This window comes from Ixodes scapularis, unplaced genomic scaffold (genome assembly GCF_016920785.2).
Source record: "Ixodes scapularis isolate PalLabHiFi unplaced genomic scaffold, ASM1692078v2 PGA_scaffold4__175_contigs__length_147842914, whole genome shotgun sequence".
NCBI classification, from domain to species: Eukaryota; Metazoa; Arthropoda; class Arachnida; order Ixodida; family Ixodidae; genus Ixodes; species Ixodes scapularis.
In genome coordinates, this window is record NW_024609879.1 from 23,331,663 (window position 1) to 23,348,975 (window position 17,313).

A 17,313-nucleotide genomic window follows, 5' to 3' on the forward strand; every position below is an offset into this window, starting at 1 on the left:
GATCGGTGCCATTCAGTGGCTTGCAGACAACGCGTGCAATGACGGAAAAACGGCGGGACAAGAGAAACGGGACGTGTTTTGTGCCGGGGCAGTGATTTCCCTACATCCTTTAAGGGGGTGTATGTCTCGCGGGGAAGGAGCGACCAGCCACACCGGAGTCCGGAACCCAGGTGTTTTAATATAACTTCTCTCGAACTGAAGAGATAATCCCGAGCATGCGCACTAGCACGGAAGGAAGTACGCGTCGCCGCGGGGCACGCGAGTGTAAACTTCCGTGTCATCACTACACCCCCTCCTAAGTTTTACAAGTCTATAAGTACCGGTCGCCTAACTTGGCGGCCCGACCAAGTCACTCTTATCGGCGTATTGTCCGTCGACGTTGATGTAGAAGGGCAGTTCGTCAAGTTTGTCGGCGCTGCTGTTGGTACTGGCTCAACTGCGGTCGGCTGTTGTTGGCTCCCTGCACCCGGACTTGCTCTTGCCGTTGAGATCGCCGGACTGGCTGGAGCCGTAGTCTCATTGGTCGAACCGCCGGGATTCGGAGCGTCGAAGCCCGCCGGAGACGCATCGAATGGTACCAGGTGCCGGCGGTTGCGTTGCAGGACTCCTGTCCCGGTCTCGGCTACGTAGGAGCGCGGCCGCTTCGCTGGACTGAGGACTGTTGCTCGGGACCGCACGTCTTGCATTCACACGTCCTCTCCTACGGACAGCGGGCGTAGTTGGGGAGCGGCGTGAAGGCGATTGAAGTCCTTTCGCTGGCGTCTTCGGGCTCCCAGTATTTCCTTTTGAAGTCCCGACATGATGGCCACCCCGGCTGCAACGGCTCCGGCACCTTCGGTACCTTTGTCTGCAACCGTCAGCCCATTAGCAGTTGGGACGGGCTGTAACCGGTCACTCCAGGGGTGTCTCGATACACCAGGAGGGCCATGTGCGGCTTCCTTGACTTGTAGAACAGCTCTTTCATGGTCGGCACCATACACTCCGCTTCCCCATTCGCCTGTGGGTAGCGTGGGCTGCTCGTGACGTGCTGGAAACCGTAGCTCTGGGCGAACTCGGTAAACTGTCTCGAAAAGAACTGCGGCCCATTGTCCAATACCAGCACGTCGGGGATCCCAAACCGGGCGAATGTGCTCTTGACTGCTGCGACGACGGACGTTGACGTCGTCGACGTCAAGCTGATGACCTCTGGGAAGCGGGAGTAATAGTCCACGACGAGCACGTAGTGTCTCCCCTCGAGCTCGAACAGATCCCCACCGACTCTCTGCCACGGACGACTGAGAGTCGGTGTGCTGATGAGTGGCTCGGAGCGCTGTACTCTTGTTTCGGCGCACCGCTCGCAGGCTATCACAAATTGCTCTATTTCGCTGTTTAGAGTAGGCCACCAAACTGCGTCCCTTGCTCTTGCCTTGCAGCGTCCGATGCCCTGATGGCCTTCATGTATCAGCTGCAGTATCTAGTGTCGCAGCGAGCGCGGAATGAAGATGCGACGGTCTTTGAGTAATAAGCCATTACACACGGTGATGTTTCCGTGTTCCTTCCAGTTACTCTCGTAGATGCACAGGAACTCTGGACACATGCTCTGGCCACCCCTTCTCGCAGAAGCGTTGCAAGCCCGAGCAGATGCCGTCTTCTGCTTGGTGCTTTGGTAGGGCTTCCAGGCGGGATAACACAAAATCAGCGGCTGCTGAAATCACTTCGCCAACGAAGAGTTCTATGGAGTCCACCCGACGTTGGCAGTGCTGATCCAGTTCCTGCACCGGGGCCCTTGACAGGGCGTCCGCCGTAGCTAAAAGTTTGCCGGGGACATAAAGAACGGTGAACTGGTAGCGCATGAGGCGGATGCGTAGTCGCTGAATTCGAGGTGGCATCAGATCCAACTCCGCAGATCCCAAGAGCGTGACGAGAGTACGATGGTCCGTTTCGATTTGGAAGTCGATGCCTCTCAAAAGCTGATCGAGGCGCTCGACCGCCCACGTTACGGCCAGGACTTCTTTTTCGGTCTGGCTGTAGCGCGTTTCGGTGGTTGTGAGAGCCCTTGATACATAGGCCACTGCCCGTCTCTCGCCGGAGGGCTGATCTTGAAGCATGACGGCCTCGAATTCGTAAGAGCTTGCATCAGCTGAAACTACTGTTGGGTAGGACGAGGTGTACTTGGCCAAGCAGATATGGGAGCTAAGCATGCTCTTTAGCTTCTCAAGGGCAGCTTGCTGACTTGGTCCCCAGTACCACGAGTTGCGCTGTTGCAGCAGTTATCTGATTGGCGCCGTGACGTCCGAGAGGTGTGGGATGAAGCGCCCCACGTGGTTCGCCATCCCTAGCAGTCTTCGTACCCCACCGACGTCCGAGGGTGTCGGCAACTTCTGCAGGGTCTCGATCTTTTCGGGATCCGGGCTGATTCCTCTCGCGCTGACCAACACGCCGAGAAACTTGACTTCTGAGGCAGCGAAACTGCACTTATTCTTGTTCAGCTTGGCTCCTGCCTCGTCGAGCCTTTGCAGCACTTGCTGGAGTCGACGATCGTGCTCGTCCTTTGATTCGCCGAAGACGAGAATGTCGTCGATCATGCTTACAACTCCTTCCAGTCCCTCTAGAATGCGACTCATCTGTCGCTCGAAGTACTCTGGCGCTGAATAGATTCCAAAAGGCAGCCTGCGGAAACAGAACCTTCCCATCGGGGTTATGAACATCGTCAGCCCCTGACTTTCTTCGAAAAGCCTCACTTGGTGGAAGCTTGCAGTGGCGTCCAGCTTCGAGAAAACCTTCGCCTGCCCGAGACGCCCGAGGATGTTCTCAACCGAAGGTAAAATGTGACGCGCCCTCAGTGCGACTTCGTTGAGGCGCGTGAGGTCTACGCAGATGCGGAAGCCTCGTCCTGTCTTCGGAACGACGATCATGCCCGCGCACCAGTCTGTGAGGCGGTCAACCTTCCGGATGACTCCTTCAGACTCTAGCTTCTTGAGCTCCCCACGAACGACGTCGTGCTGCGGGATCGGGACCCTCCTTTGCACGCTTAGAGCGAAGGGCTTGGCACCAGGTCGAAGTCGGATGACGTACTCCTCCTTTAGCTCCCCCAGACCGTCGAAAAGCCTGTCTCTCCGCAGCACCGCTGGTGTCGCCACATTGTCGACAAACTGAATGACGCCCAGCGCTTGTATTGCTGGGAAGCCGAGAAGAGGGGCGGTGTTGTGAAGGCATGACGTAAATGTCCTGCAAGGTCGACTTGTCCCTCCATTGCAGCGTTGAGGGGAACGTGCCCAGTACTTCTGGAGCTCACCTTCTGGTGCACGAAGCTTTTTCGGTACTCCAGGGAATGAACTCGACACCACGGTCACCTCCACTCCAGTGTCCACTTTGAAGTTCACGTTGTTTCCGTTGACGGCCACGGTTGCGAACTTGACTCTGGTACGGGCGCCTGCCACAACTGTGTGGAGCTCGACAGATTCCATGGTTTTTTTTTTCGCAGACGGCTTCGAAGTATCCAACTTTCTTGCACCACCTGCATCTTGCCTCTTTTGCAGGACAGTCGGAGTGGGGTTGAGGTGCCTTGCCACAGAACCTAGCTGCAACGTCCGTTGCTTGTGCAAGGCTTGGAAGTCCTCATTGCGCCTTCCCCCGTGCCTTACTACCAGAGCTGGTGAGTGGATACATTTTTTTTTGCTATTCGCACAGTCCTGTTCGAAGACCCTACGTAGTAACAGCAAATACGATAAAGGCTAGTGCTGGAAATTCTTTCGAAAGCCCGTGGAATTAGTTGCCAAAGATGACAGTGGCACCTCTGTAGCGTACCATGGAGCCTACGGAAGTAAACGATATAATCCGTTTTGTAAGCCCCATTTTGTTTTCCCAAACGTTGAAACAATTCATTACGGTTGTGCGCTTCAACCACGGAATTCAATGAGCACAACTACAGTGACAGCGAAATTATAGGGTCACAAAAGCAGACATTTGTTTAGGTATTATGCCATCGGCATGCTTATCCTACGTTATCCAGGGGATTACACACGTTTGGTACGTCTCTTTCAAGAGACTTCCCGAACGTTTTCCGGAGGGAATGTATTTTCCGCCTATTCAGAACGTAAGAATGTTAGCGCGAGCAAGCGATCGCCGGTTTTTCTATGAGAAACCTAAGTTATAATTGCTGGGGGAAAAGCTCATTCGGGTTTATAATGCAGGTGATAAAATACTCTTTAGAAGTAAATGCGACAAAGTGTCAATGTCGTGTTCGCGCTAGCGGTGTTGTGATGTGTACTGTGGCGTCCTGCCCGAAGATGCACGTCTCGGGCGAAGCATTTCGCGACAAATTTGTGCGACAAATAATACGTGAAACAGTAGAAATAAAGAGTACCGTAAAGAATTTGCCAAACAGTACGAAAAAATCGAACCCGTGCGGAACGCCAAGCCAGCCAAGCGCTACCGCTGCCTGCGCTCCGCACTCCGGCAGCACGCCTACTACACGTTGCGCCCTCCCGCGGCCACCGATCCGGTCATCGCTGAAAGAGCCCATCCTCCGCCCGCGCTCGCTACACTGCCCAGTATTTTTATAGTGCACCGTAACAAAGTCGAACCGGTCGATCTGCTGAAAAGTTCGAAGGTTCGTCGAACCAGTTCGACCCAGTCGAACCCCAAAGTTCGACCTATAATTCTAGCTCGACAAATGTTCGCGACACCCCTAGTTACAGGAATGCCATCCCCCGTCTCCCTAGCGGACGCGCCGCGAATTCGCACCGAAGTTAAGATGAGCCTTGGTCGGGACGCGCTACCTGAAATCGCCGCTGAGGCATGGTTGTATGACAAATATATTAATTGTACTGTAAAACCTTGCAAACTAAAGATTTTAGAATTATCACGCGCCCCCCATTTTGTACTAAACTCTTATAAAGTTACTACAAAAAAAGCTTTCTTCCGTTAGTCTTTAAGTTTCTAGTAACGTTGAAACATACGTATCCTGATTCAGTTACCAAAGCAGCCGGCTCTGGGCTTGGCGGGTCGTGGTGAGTGAGGGGGGTACTGTTCGTGCATGCGGCGTCTATGAGCAGTTCTGTAACTGAGGTAATCGAGTAACGTTGGCAGGAGCATAGAGTTATTACAATAAACGCTAGAGGCTCAGCTGGCGCTAGTTTGCTGTTGTATTTTGAAGCAGACAGCAAGCAGTCAGAAATTGACTTCCGGTAATGCATTTCTATGGGAAAAAGCGAGTGCATTTTCTCTCTGCGCTCGATTATAGGAGCAAATATCACGAATAATTTGTACGTATTGGGCACATTGGAACATTTCTCAGTCACGCAGATGAAATAATTGGTCAGTTACAGCATTTTTATTTGAAATTCGCGGCATTAAAAACGGTGTTAAAACCGCTTCGTACGTGTATTTATGTGCACTGTCGGACACTGTGAGCGCGAACACTGCGTCGACGCTTTCCAGCATGGGGGATACACGTGCCAAACGAACGAACGACATGGGGAAAACCAAGAGAGACGGCAAGAACTACGCCGTAACACTGAGTAAGTAACTCCTTGTGCTTGAAGACGATCAATATAAGTTGAAAGTCACGTAATATAGTCCGATTTGCAACAAATAAGTACTGCTTTATTCTTTCTGCTCATGAATATGTGCGAAGATGCTTGTTTTGTGTTCAAATCATCACCCGCACGCTCCAAATCTTTGCAAAACGGGGAAGCCAGAGGAGAGGTGCGCGATAAAAACTGCCCAACATAGGAAATAATAAGAAAACACACCTTTCGTAGCCCACGTACTTTATTCTTTACGTTTCGAACGTTTTTTTTTTGTTTCTTTTTTTTTAACCTCGTAAAGATGCACGACGGGGTCATTTTCATATATTGAGAGGAAAGGCACAATAGCAATATATAAGCATCAACGGAATGCTGGCGAACTTTGAACACACTCTACATTTCTTCCGATCGTTATTTTGCTTAGAATCGTCGCTCGTTTCTACATACCTGCCATGGAACAAAGGTTTGGGCCTGAAATATAGCGAAGTTTAGCATCTTTCAGTGATAAAGGAAAAATACTGTAACTAAAGCAATTACACTTTCACAATATTAATAAAGGTACATACTACCCGGTACAACCGAAATAACAAAACTTATCATGTTATGTTCCGGCGACGAGACATCATTCACGCGCGCTTTCCCATAGGAATACACAGGAAGACTGGAAAAGTAGACTGCATGCTGTCTGCTTCAATTTGCAACCGGAAGTGCCGTAGACACTAGCGCCAGCTGAGCCTCTAGCGTTTATTGTAATAACTCTATGGGCAGGACCCTTACAAAAACGGGTCTCAAAATTCTTTTTAATTTTTTTAGACTTCTTATTGACTTTCCGCGATCCTATTGAATTCCTTTATAAACGCACTTTGTTTTGACCATTGTCAAAAAACTTTCAAAAGAAAAAATATTGAATTTTTTTGTAGACTTATTTATAAAAAAATTAAAAAGAACTTGTAAAGACGTTTTTCTATAGGATATTTTCTAAAAAAATTCAAAAGGAAAAACAATAGATTTTGTTTTGTAGACTTATTTATAAAAAAATTAAAAAGAAGTTGTAAAGACGTTTTTCTGTAGATTATTTTCTAAAAAAATTCAAAAGGAAAAACAATTGATTTTGTTTTGTAGACTTATTTATAAAAAAATAAAAATAAGTTGTAACAACGTTTTTTGTAGGTCATTTTCTAAAGAATAAAAAGAAAACCTATTGACATTATTTCTTTATAATATTTTATAAAAAGAGCCTTTTTTATTATTTTATTTGGTCCGCGGTCGTGTGCGGGGTTCGATATGACGGATGTTTTTTTGTTTTTTTTTACTTTTTATTGAAAATGTGTTTTCTTGTTCACTTTGATTACTTTATTTCGACTGACTTCTGTTGACATGTTCAACAAAATGTTTGTTGATTTTGTGTTGAAACTTTTTTATGATTTTCTATTGACATTCTATTAACTCTACGTTGGATCTTTTTTCTGTTGACTTCCTGTTGAAAGTGTTATCAGAAATACTGCAGACGTTCTATTTACTTCGTGTTTAAATTATTCAGTTGACCTTCTGCAGCCAGTGTCAAAAGAAAAACTACAGACTTTCTGTTGACTTTTTATTGAACATAATACATCTTGACTAAATGTCAAAAGTCACTAAGTTTCTCAATAGTCTCTGACAAGTTGAGAACCATAGGGAGGAGCTTCCGTTCTCCTGCCTCCAGTGCGAGCCTTCTATCCTTGACAACTCTTCGACGTCTCGCGCCCCTCGAGCTCGACTGCGCAGTCAAAGCACGACGGAAGGCATGGGGCGCGTGCTGGAGGGCAGGCGTTCGAAAAACACGCCCTGCCGTTCTCACTTTGTAAATGGCAATCGTTGCATTATTGACCCTATTCAACTAGTAAAGAAGAGCAAAATAACTATTTTAAAGTGGAGCAACCGCCTTGACTGGCTTCGTCCCGAGTGGTGCTATGCAGAGAAGCGATAAACATTTGTTCTATGAGCCGTTTTTGTGGATGTTGTTTTAGCGACTACACGAAATTATTATTAGTTGTACCAATGCTTTTTAGTAAGAGATAGAGTCCACGAACTTCGAAACACTGTCTTTCCTTTGACAGACTTTCGAGAAGGAGACCGGAGACTTGGAAACTTAGTAAGTGCTGAGGTGGTCACCGGCCAAATGATTACCTTCATTATGTAGGCTATATAAGGCTCTGGTGCTGTAAAGGACTGTGTTTCTGGTGTTGAGTGCTTGATGGTGTTTGTGTTTGTTTACATTGCTTATTTGTGGGATGTGTATGTATGAAAGAGACACTATTTCCTAACGAAATTAAAAAATATAGTAAAAAATTTTGTTTTTTTAGCGTTAATCTGCGGTTTTGTCAAAAGGAATTCAACAAAATTTATGTAAGAAAGAATTCAAAAGAATGTATGTAAGAAGGAATTCTAAAAAATTTAAGTGGCCAATTTTAACTAGGAGTTAAATAAGTTGTCAAAAGAAAGTCTAAAAAACATCAAAAGAGTTTAAAAAGAAATTCAATAGGACTCCAGAAAATTTTCAACAAAAATTCAAAAGAATTTAACTACAGATTTTTGTAAGGGGAGGACGCATGACCTCACCGAAGCGTTTACTCGATTCGAGGAAGGTAGCTACAAAAATAATCGTAATCAGCTTTATTAAGTCAAGCGTCTAGGGATTATTCCCCCTCCCCAATAATAATTGCAGCGGTTAAAAACAAAATAGTGCAAAAACAAAAACAAAAAAGGCACAAAGGTTCAAGGATAGGTGGCGCAAGTCACCGTCTATTAAAAAGATGCAACCCGTTATGGTTCATCTCTAAATTCATTCATGAACGAGAAAAAAAAAGTCGTTCTATAATTTCGTAAATTATGTTGCTGTTTTAAAAAAAGTAATTAAACAGTGTGCGCTTTTGATGAAACTATGCCCTGTGTCATCCTAAAGTACCGCTGCTCTGAGGGTTAACAAGTAGAACGTTAGAGTTTGTCACATGACAAAAGTAACCGACCAAGTGTTACTATTTGTCATCTAACAACCTAGAATCGATTGAGCGAACACCATTTGTTTTCCTTCGACACGCTTGGAGACGCTCAAACGCACATGGTTCTTGTGGTTCTGGGTGAATTTTTCGGGAATTGGGACGTTCTGATACCGCTGATACTGAAAAGATTTCCTAACTGTGGCACCTTATTGTACTGCGTGATAAGCGTATTATAATATTCTGACTGTGAGCTGCGTTGTGTTTCGTCGCCGTTCGTCGTTATTGCAAGAAAACTTCTGTTCGGATCCCTCAGGCTAAAGCACGAACCAAGGAAGCCAACGAGTTACAACGATCGCAGCGATAGCGGTGATCCCTCGTAACGCTTCTTCAGGATTTTTCCGACGATAGGTAACTATCTTCTAGTGATCGCGGGTGACCCGGGTTCACTAAAACCAAGATAGACATTTCCGTGTCGTTTTCCGCTGCGGTAAAAAAGGAAAAGCCAGACAAGCATTTCCGGCTTTGGCAAAGAAAAAAACAAGCGAAAGATGTATATTCGCTATTCGCGAGTTCGTTTCACGGCACTCGTGCCCACGCGTGCCCACTCGCAGCGTCGGGCGGGTTCGTTTCAGCCGGCACTCCACGAGTGGTTGCACTCTCCGAGTTCGTTTCAGCGCTGGCACCCCACGCGTGCATGCACTCGCTGCACCGAGAAAATCGGGAGTGCGCCAAAATGCAATCCCGTCATGCCTCGCTCCGGCAAGGTGCGTGAGCAGACGACGAGGGTTCGTCTGCTATACGATGTGCTGCGGAACCGAAGGGAAAAAAAGTAGATTTTCTGCTAGAAATCGCGTCCCGCGGGCAACGAAATCAAATGCGAGCTTGAATTGTGAGCGTCTGCTATTTCATGAAGGGAGCAATTAACAAACCTTGCTCTATTTGCAGGTTTTAAGTCGCTGTGTTTCCGTACAGACGCTGAAATATACCGGTGTATAAAGAAATGCTTAGAACAGACGCGTCAGCGGCCCCCGAGGTGTTTATCACCATCCGTGTGCGGGTGAAAAATTGAACATTTGTCGCAATAATGTCACAATAATGTGACATGTGGCGACTCATTCCGCGTGGACGCCGCAGTATGTAGGCTGGTGCCTGATTCGCATGATGAGATTTCGCTCGCAATTTTCAGTCGCGACGCCGCTCGGGCTGCAAAAGCGTGAACCGTAGCTGAGATGGTTGACATCGATACTGAAATTCGCAAGCAGAATCGGATCAAGTGAATTAGGCATAACAAGTCAGTGATGGTCACTGGTAACAATGATCAACATCTTCATGTATCCACTGTTTACATAGAGCCTGCTTACTAACCTTTAAATTTAAGTCTTTTGAGGCCTGCAGTTGCTTCTTGTCGTAGGTACCGGGACAACATTCGGTCTACGGGCCGGCGTCGTCTAAGAGAGCAGACGACAAGCAGAAACATTCGAAAGAGCAGACGAGAGTTCGAACGATCAGAAGGCCGTTGGAACTTGAAGACGCACTGAACATAATCCGCAGGTGGTCCGCACAACTTGACGGTTTTCTCGCGTTCATGTTGAAACAAAACAAATAAATCTGATGACCAGAAGTATCCGTGAATTCAACCCAAAGTGCTTCCCATCCAAGCAATCGTTGTCCGACGGCGTCGGCTTTTCCCTTTTCACGGCACATATCCAGATCCTCGGACGAACCGAGCACGTGAAAACTGACCTTCAAACTTTTCTCGACACTTTTGGTACGGCCCCAGTCACGGCGTTTTGACGAGAAAGCAGGCTTTTGTCTGGTTCCTTTCAAAACAACGCAGGAATACACATCTGGCATGGGGTCTTCAGCCCACAGTTCCAGACCGGAAGTGCGACCGACGCGCCACCACCGCGCCGTGACGTAACAGAGATGAGTTGGTGTATAAAGGGATCGCAACCTGGCTGTTTTGTGGACAGCTGGTTGCGGAAATTTACGCGGTCTGGAACTTTCTCTACGACAGCCGAGTTTTTTTAAGTCATCGCAAATATAAACTACAGGTTGTAGCGACCAACATTCGTAGATAAACGATGGTAGCGACTGCACTCTCGCATTCCCACCCATCACTCCGAACAGAAAGGCGCTAGATTCGGTTTGAGGTTGATACCTTTTTTAGAACATAGATGGCGGCGGCATCAGTTTTCTGCACTCGGTGCATCTGGCGAGTTTGTTTGGGTCCAGTTCTCCGTGCAACACTCTGCGAGTGCGATGCATTCTGGGAGAGAACTCGAACGGTGCCAGTGTGTGTGAAACGAACTCGCTATAAAACATCGTTCGCTAAAACGTCGCTGGAATGACAAATATTCGGTAAAATATAGATTAGCTCAAATGACATCTTTGCTAAAGTGTCATTCGCTAAAATGTCATTTGCTCATATGATATGGACCCTTGTTGAATATGGGGCTGCTTCTCCTACTATTGGTACTTATGCATACCCAAAATTCAAAATCTATTTTCCCAGGTTTTTTTTTTTTCGTTTTTTTTGTTGCGTATTCTTTGGTCTGGTAGGCTTTTTATTCACTTGCGCAAGCTCAACCGATTTTCATAAACTTGGTACTATTTTCTTTAGAAGAAACTAGACTGCAAGCTAAAGCTATTTTTATTGTGATATTTTTTCGGTACACAGATCCGGCATTTCAATATTAGGCATTCTTATCACTTTTATTCTTGAATATATGGTGCTAAAGAAATAAAAATAGCTTTAGCGTCTATGGCATTTCTGTAAAAAGCATTTCATACCTTTTTTTCATTAGAATTTTAATAAGAAGGTTTTGTGAAACTCATCATGAAATTAGCTAATTAATATTTACTTTGCTCATAACGTTTTGCGCAGAAGAGATACTATTTTTTTAGAACACCCTTCCTCCCTTATTAGTTTGTTCAGAAATATATTACTTTATAACTATTTTTGCATCAGGAAGTGTCGAAACAGGAAAATATAATTTTATGAACATTTCACCCATTCTTTACTTCTTTAATTTTCTTCTAATGTTCCCATGAACGGATTACATTATAATATCTTTTTAATTTTTTCATCTCATCTCATATTCGTGTTTTTTTGACAACATGCTTAGCCTTACGGGGGTATTCAAGAGATTTATATCGTAGCATTCTGAAGATGTCGATACCGTTTTATTCAGAAAGGACTGGACTACGGAGTAAAGCAATTTTCTTACAATTTCGAGTGACAAAATTATTTTATGGTAAATAATGTGACCTTATTAGTGTCATAATTGTAATAATTAGCCAATTTTTATAATAATGTCATTTTGTGATAATATAGAAAGCTTTATAATGCACGACGGACCTTTAGCTATTCATCCACATCTATAAAAAACCTTTTTTGGTGAAAATGGCCTTAATTTCTAAAAAATCACCAAATTGGGCAACATTATTTTTATAAATTCAAAACTAATTAAGATATTTTAGAACTGATTTCATATTTGAAAGGAGGAAGAAGCAACGCATATGCACAGTGATATTCATTAGAGTGGCTGCAAAAATAAAATAGTCCATTTTAGAACAAGTGTCTGGCTTTAAAAGGCCCCTGAAAAGAATTTCTTTTTAACTGTCTAATGCGTGTCTGACATGCATGTCTAAAAATAAATTTTACTCAAAAATGTTTTTAGAGCAATATTAACGTCTAAAGATTCATTTTTGAAATTCTGCGCTCAAAGTCCATGACGTCACTGGCGATTCCGGAATGACCATATCGGTTGTAAAGGCGAAGATGCTCCACCTCTTCTCCAGGTGTCCGAAATGCCGAGAGAGAAAAACTCTGAAAAGGAGCTTTCGCCATCAATATTGCTAAAAAACGAATGTTTTTTTGTTTTTTCGTGTAAAATTTATTTTTTGATACGCGTGTCCCAACCAGACTTTAAAAAATGCATTTTTTTTCTTTTCAGGGGCCCTTTAACCATCACAGTTATGTAATAATATTTCACGTAACATCCTCAAAATCCGGAATTATTTTATTCATGCGAACGTTTCCGCGTAGTATATAGAGCACAATCATGTGAAAAAAATGATCAGTGACATCACAAAGAGACTTACAATATCTTTAAAAAGTTTGACAAGTGGGCTTCACTGCACGTATGTGGAAAAAGTCTGCTTCACTGTGCGTACTCACATTATTTTATTCATGAATTTACAAAGCAATTCTGACCCTTGCGTCCAGCTCGTGCTGTTTCATAGACATTTGTCTTGCGCTCCAGAAGTGCTTCAACTAGTTCGGGCGAGTTCTAATTCTTATTCACGGTTTCACAGTATCAAGACGGTGACTCATCAGGGAGACAATACCACACGTGTGCCCATGGCCACATGTGCGTCACCAACAGCAGCAGCTTTCCCAGTGTACATCAGCATGTTCCAGGTGTAACCACTGGAGGACCCGCACAGTACGAAAAACTTGACGCCAAAACGGGCACGTTTCAGTGGCATGTACTGTTTGCAAGACAGGCTGCCCCTGAAACGAAGAAGGCCCTCGTCAACTGACACATCTCGCTCTGGTATGTAGAGAGCTTGAAACATCTCGGTCATTCTGGAGAGCACGGGCCACAGTTTTCCAAGCGTCGGGTTGCGGGTGCCCATCGACTGGCGCCAGTGGTCGTGGCTCATCACTTCTCCGAATGCAGGCGTGCGGAGAGCCTCTTTTGTTGACCAGTAAGATTTCAGGTCTGGTTTCTCAATGACCCCTTGCAAAATAATGAGGGTGGAGAAGGTCATCAGTTTATTGTCGATCTGTCTCCATGTTATAAGATGGGAAGCGTGTGCGACCGAAGAAACTGGGTTGCAGAGCACTTGGTCTCTGCGACGATCAGGTCGATCAGCTCTTGATCGAAGAACTGTTCAAAATACTCGACAACCCTATCACGTTCTTCCAGTTGTCCCTTGCATCCTGGTGATCCCACAAAAGGAAAACGAGATGGCGCATGAGGATTATCGCCCATGTCGATCTTCGTCCACACAGGTGTGGTGTCGAAATCATCATCAATCTCTGTATCGCTCTCCTCCGAAGTCAAATAATCAATCAACGACTCACCAGAATCGGGTTCCAATTCATAGTCACTTTCACGTGAAATTTCAGAAACTGCACACTGTTTCCCTCTTTTCCTTCTTTCACAACGCTTGGAGAAATGTGCGGTCTCCTGGACGACTCCATTTTTAAAGTTCAGTATAGCCAGCAGCTTCACGAAAAAACGTTTGAATTGAGATAAATTCTCCGGTTTTGACTTCTCCTGCCATCTGTCGGTCGTTCTAAGAAGCTCCGTTATACAGGCGAGAATTCCTCCTCAGGATCGTTGTAATGAAAATGCGGGCTCTGGTCGAGCTGTACGCGTCTTTAGGATTTTTCGTGCGTAAATGGTGGACGAGCTCAGCTCGCCTTTCGTACTGAAAGGGCTAAGCAGTCCTAATCATGCTTTAGTATGCTACACATTAGGCCTAATCTTGGCTGATTTCAGAGATGTTTTCTTGGCTAGTCAACCAGTCTCTGACTTCATTGACTAGCAAAACCAACCTGCCTGTTTTATCAGTAAGTTTTAAGGGTGAATTCAGGTTAATCAAAACAGGTTTTTGGCTCTCCGCACTTGCTAGACAATAGACCCCTTCCGAAATTCAGTCTGGCCACTTTGATTACTATTATCATCTGTAGAACGGCATCTGTGCCATACCAATGGCGGCCTTCTGGTGACTGATAAAGGAAGACGTTGAAGACGCTTTTAAGCAGATGTTGCTAAGCCTGTACATTCGGGAGGTCGGCACGACGCGACGTAGAAATGGAACACAACAACTACGTAAGCGTTTATTTCTAATAACTCAGATTCAATCTGTGGGCTGTACACAATTGGCTTGAAAGCACTTTGGTATATAAAATTTTCTCGAGGCACCTGAGTGGGTTGGAGCTTTGTTCTAAATGCAGGTTGTTGGTCACCATCGAACTGAAAGTGATCGAGAAAGAACTCACACCGAACAATTCGTCGCCTGCCGTTGACTTGCGAAAGTGACGGTGCCGATACAAGTTCATTTCCGCCATTGATATGGCAAAAGCTAAACTGCTTTACGAACCAACAGATGGCCCTGAATTTCGGAAAATGTCTATTGCATAGCGCATGTTTTAAACATATTGTTAGTTTGCTCACATAACATCTTTTGTAGCGTGATCAGTATATTATGGAAAGTTCTTCGTCTTTGGCTCGGGTTTTTCCGAAGAACTTTGTGCTGTGAACCGTATTTTAAGTGTCTTGTCTACACAAGCATTCGGCAACTGCCCCTTGTAGACGCCATAGTCTTCGGAAAGCTCACTTTCGCTCTGTCAATTAACCAGTGCTAAAAGAACATGTTCAGGCTTGGCACTGTTAAAGATTGTTTGCATCGCCTGTCGTAGCTTCTGTTACGCCAGCAAGTTTCAGGGAATTATTTCTTTGAACACTTGGTACGAGCTATTAAAATTTCCAACATTGCCTTGCATAATCTGAGGCTCTGTTGGGTTTTAACTGTTTGTAGTTCCTTTAAATTTGGTATGGGAATGCAAACAGGCTTTTTGATTTCTGCGTAGGACAGGGGAATTTCTTTATGTTGGTTACCTTCAGTGAACAAGCAAACGATGTGGACTGAAATTTGTCACCTTATACCGAGTACAAGAGCTATATTTTAGCCTTTGTGATGGGTTTTCTTCAATGTTTTAATGACTTTTAAGCACGCTTAGTGCAAATGAAATTTTTTTTTGGGTAATGTTTACCCTGCAACGGAATCTGCGGCAGAGTTTACGTAATAATTAAATTTCTACAGTCTACTTGGGGGCTATGTGAATTCTCCCATTTTAAGCAAATGTCGTATTCATGTGTTTACATTATTCCTAATAAATATGAAAGTTGCGGGCACATGTTTGTACTATCTGATTTTTCGCTTTTTTGAACAAGTTATTGCCTATCAATATATCCTATACATGTGCAGTAACTCTACTGATCATCTAATAAGTTGACTTGTACATTGTATCTTTCTCTTCCATAACACTTCCTCATGCCTTTAAGAACAGTGCTGGTCACGCTGAAGCATAAAACATGAAAGCGGTTGACTTAACCGCCTTTGAAGTATCATGAAGGCGGTAAATTTGCCTCTAATGCTTCAAGAATGAATTCTAAAGCAAGTTTCTGAACCACATTTACATTGCTAAAACCTTTTTGTTACTGCCAGCATTTGATATTGCGATAAAAATGATAGAGCTTTTGGTTAGTTGCTTTTGATTAATAGCTTCTTGAGGCTGTTATCGAAACTGCGATTCTTTAAAACCATAGAAGCTCGAATTGTTTAGCAGTATAGTACAACTTGATTGAAAGCCTGTCGATAAAAAAGGGTATTAGGACTGCATGTTCCAGTGCTTGAGCAAGAGTGAGACATACTTTGTGTATTCAAACTAATTCTCATAATTAGGTTGCTTTCACTGCTGCACGGGCATGACCATGTGTACAACCTTGAGTTGAGAAACGTCTGTATTTAATGCCAGACCTGGCTGCTCTTGCTTTAAAGCATCTGCAGTGGCAAAAAAAATAGTTTTTTAGAAAGAGCTACAACTGGGTATCAGCCAATATAAGCAACGGACCTTTTGCAGAAACATCGGTTCGAGAGTAACTGGTTCCAGTACCCTCTTTCTCTTCCTTCTGGCCGAGCAGAGAGGGAAGATGGTTTCGTTGTGTCGACTTCGGGGCGGAAGATTACGCACGATGGGGACAAAGGCGAGTTTGGGGGAGCCGTATCTAGGTCACAGCGTCTCAATGGGTGAACAGGATGTAGCTGACGTTTTGGGAGTGCAACGGGTGGGAGAGGCCTCGCGCGCGCGTTGTTTTCTCGCCACTTAGCCTCGACCCCAGTCACGTGTCTAGGTGGCAGCACATATTCGCCAAGAGGTCCATTAATTTCAAATGTGTGGTTTGGGGACCTACACTTCTTAAACTTAATTGATGGAGTGATTGCATTTGATAATGAGCATGCCTGTAATGCACTACAATTTTGTGAGGACGCTGATGAGCTTCTTGTAACTCCAGAGACTTCTGCTCTATAGACTATAACTTAGGTCTTTTGTTCTTGGGTAAAAGTCAATATTTCCAGATAGTTACATGCTGAACATGTTTTCTGAAAATCAGACCATGCCCAATTCTCGCTCGAATTCAAAAAACGAGTTTCACCATTTTCTAAATCACTTCGCTTCAAAAATATTTTCTACGAAACAATAAGTTGGTAGGAACATGTACGCCAGCTCCAGACCTCGGAATTGATGCTAGGTCTTGTTAACCTGAGTGAACTGCAGTGACAGATAGAGTCACAGGATGCCGTTCACGTGCAAATTATCTTTTGTCCTTCCCTTCCATTTCGACTAGTGCAAAATAAAGAAAACGATGCACAGCTTCTTTTCGACAGGAGCAGCAGAGGCCAATGACATTGCGCTTTCTAAAAGCTGTGATGTTGAGAGAGCGTCCTCTCAATTCAGATATTTCCAAAAACCGGACAGGCCTTTAGGATGGAGACGGAGATGCCACACTCGTGGATTTTATGTAAGCTAAAAAGTTTTGTAAACAAATTTAAAATACCAGGTGACCGTTTATATCAGGTTAGAAGCTGTCTTGTGGACTTTAATGACTTAGTTGCTAAGAAATGCTCACTTTAGAACTGATTGGTACTCTTTATTGTTCCTTATACATATTTATTTCCAAGTATAAACATAAAAACAAAAATTGCAATATAATTTCACAAAAAAACATCGGCCAATTTTTACC

The 17,313-nt window shown here is 44.6% G+C and overlaps 1 protein-coding gene across 1 annotated transcript in view; it reads right to left on the reverse strand.

Annotated features, from left to right (window-relative positions):
* LOC115323545 (venom metalloproteinase antarease-like TtrivMP_A) overlaps positions 1 to 3,446 on the reverse strand; it is a 195,646-nt gene extending 192,200 nt beyond the window's left edge. Inside the window, exon 1 of the mRNA XM_040217617.1 lies at positions 3,275 to 3,446. Within this exon, the coding sequence (XP_040073551.1) occupies positions 3,275 to 3,446 (172 nt within the window). The remainder of the gene's footprint in view (positions 1 to 3,274) is intronic.
* Between the last annotated feature and the right edge of the window lie 13,867 nt (positions 3,447 to 17,313).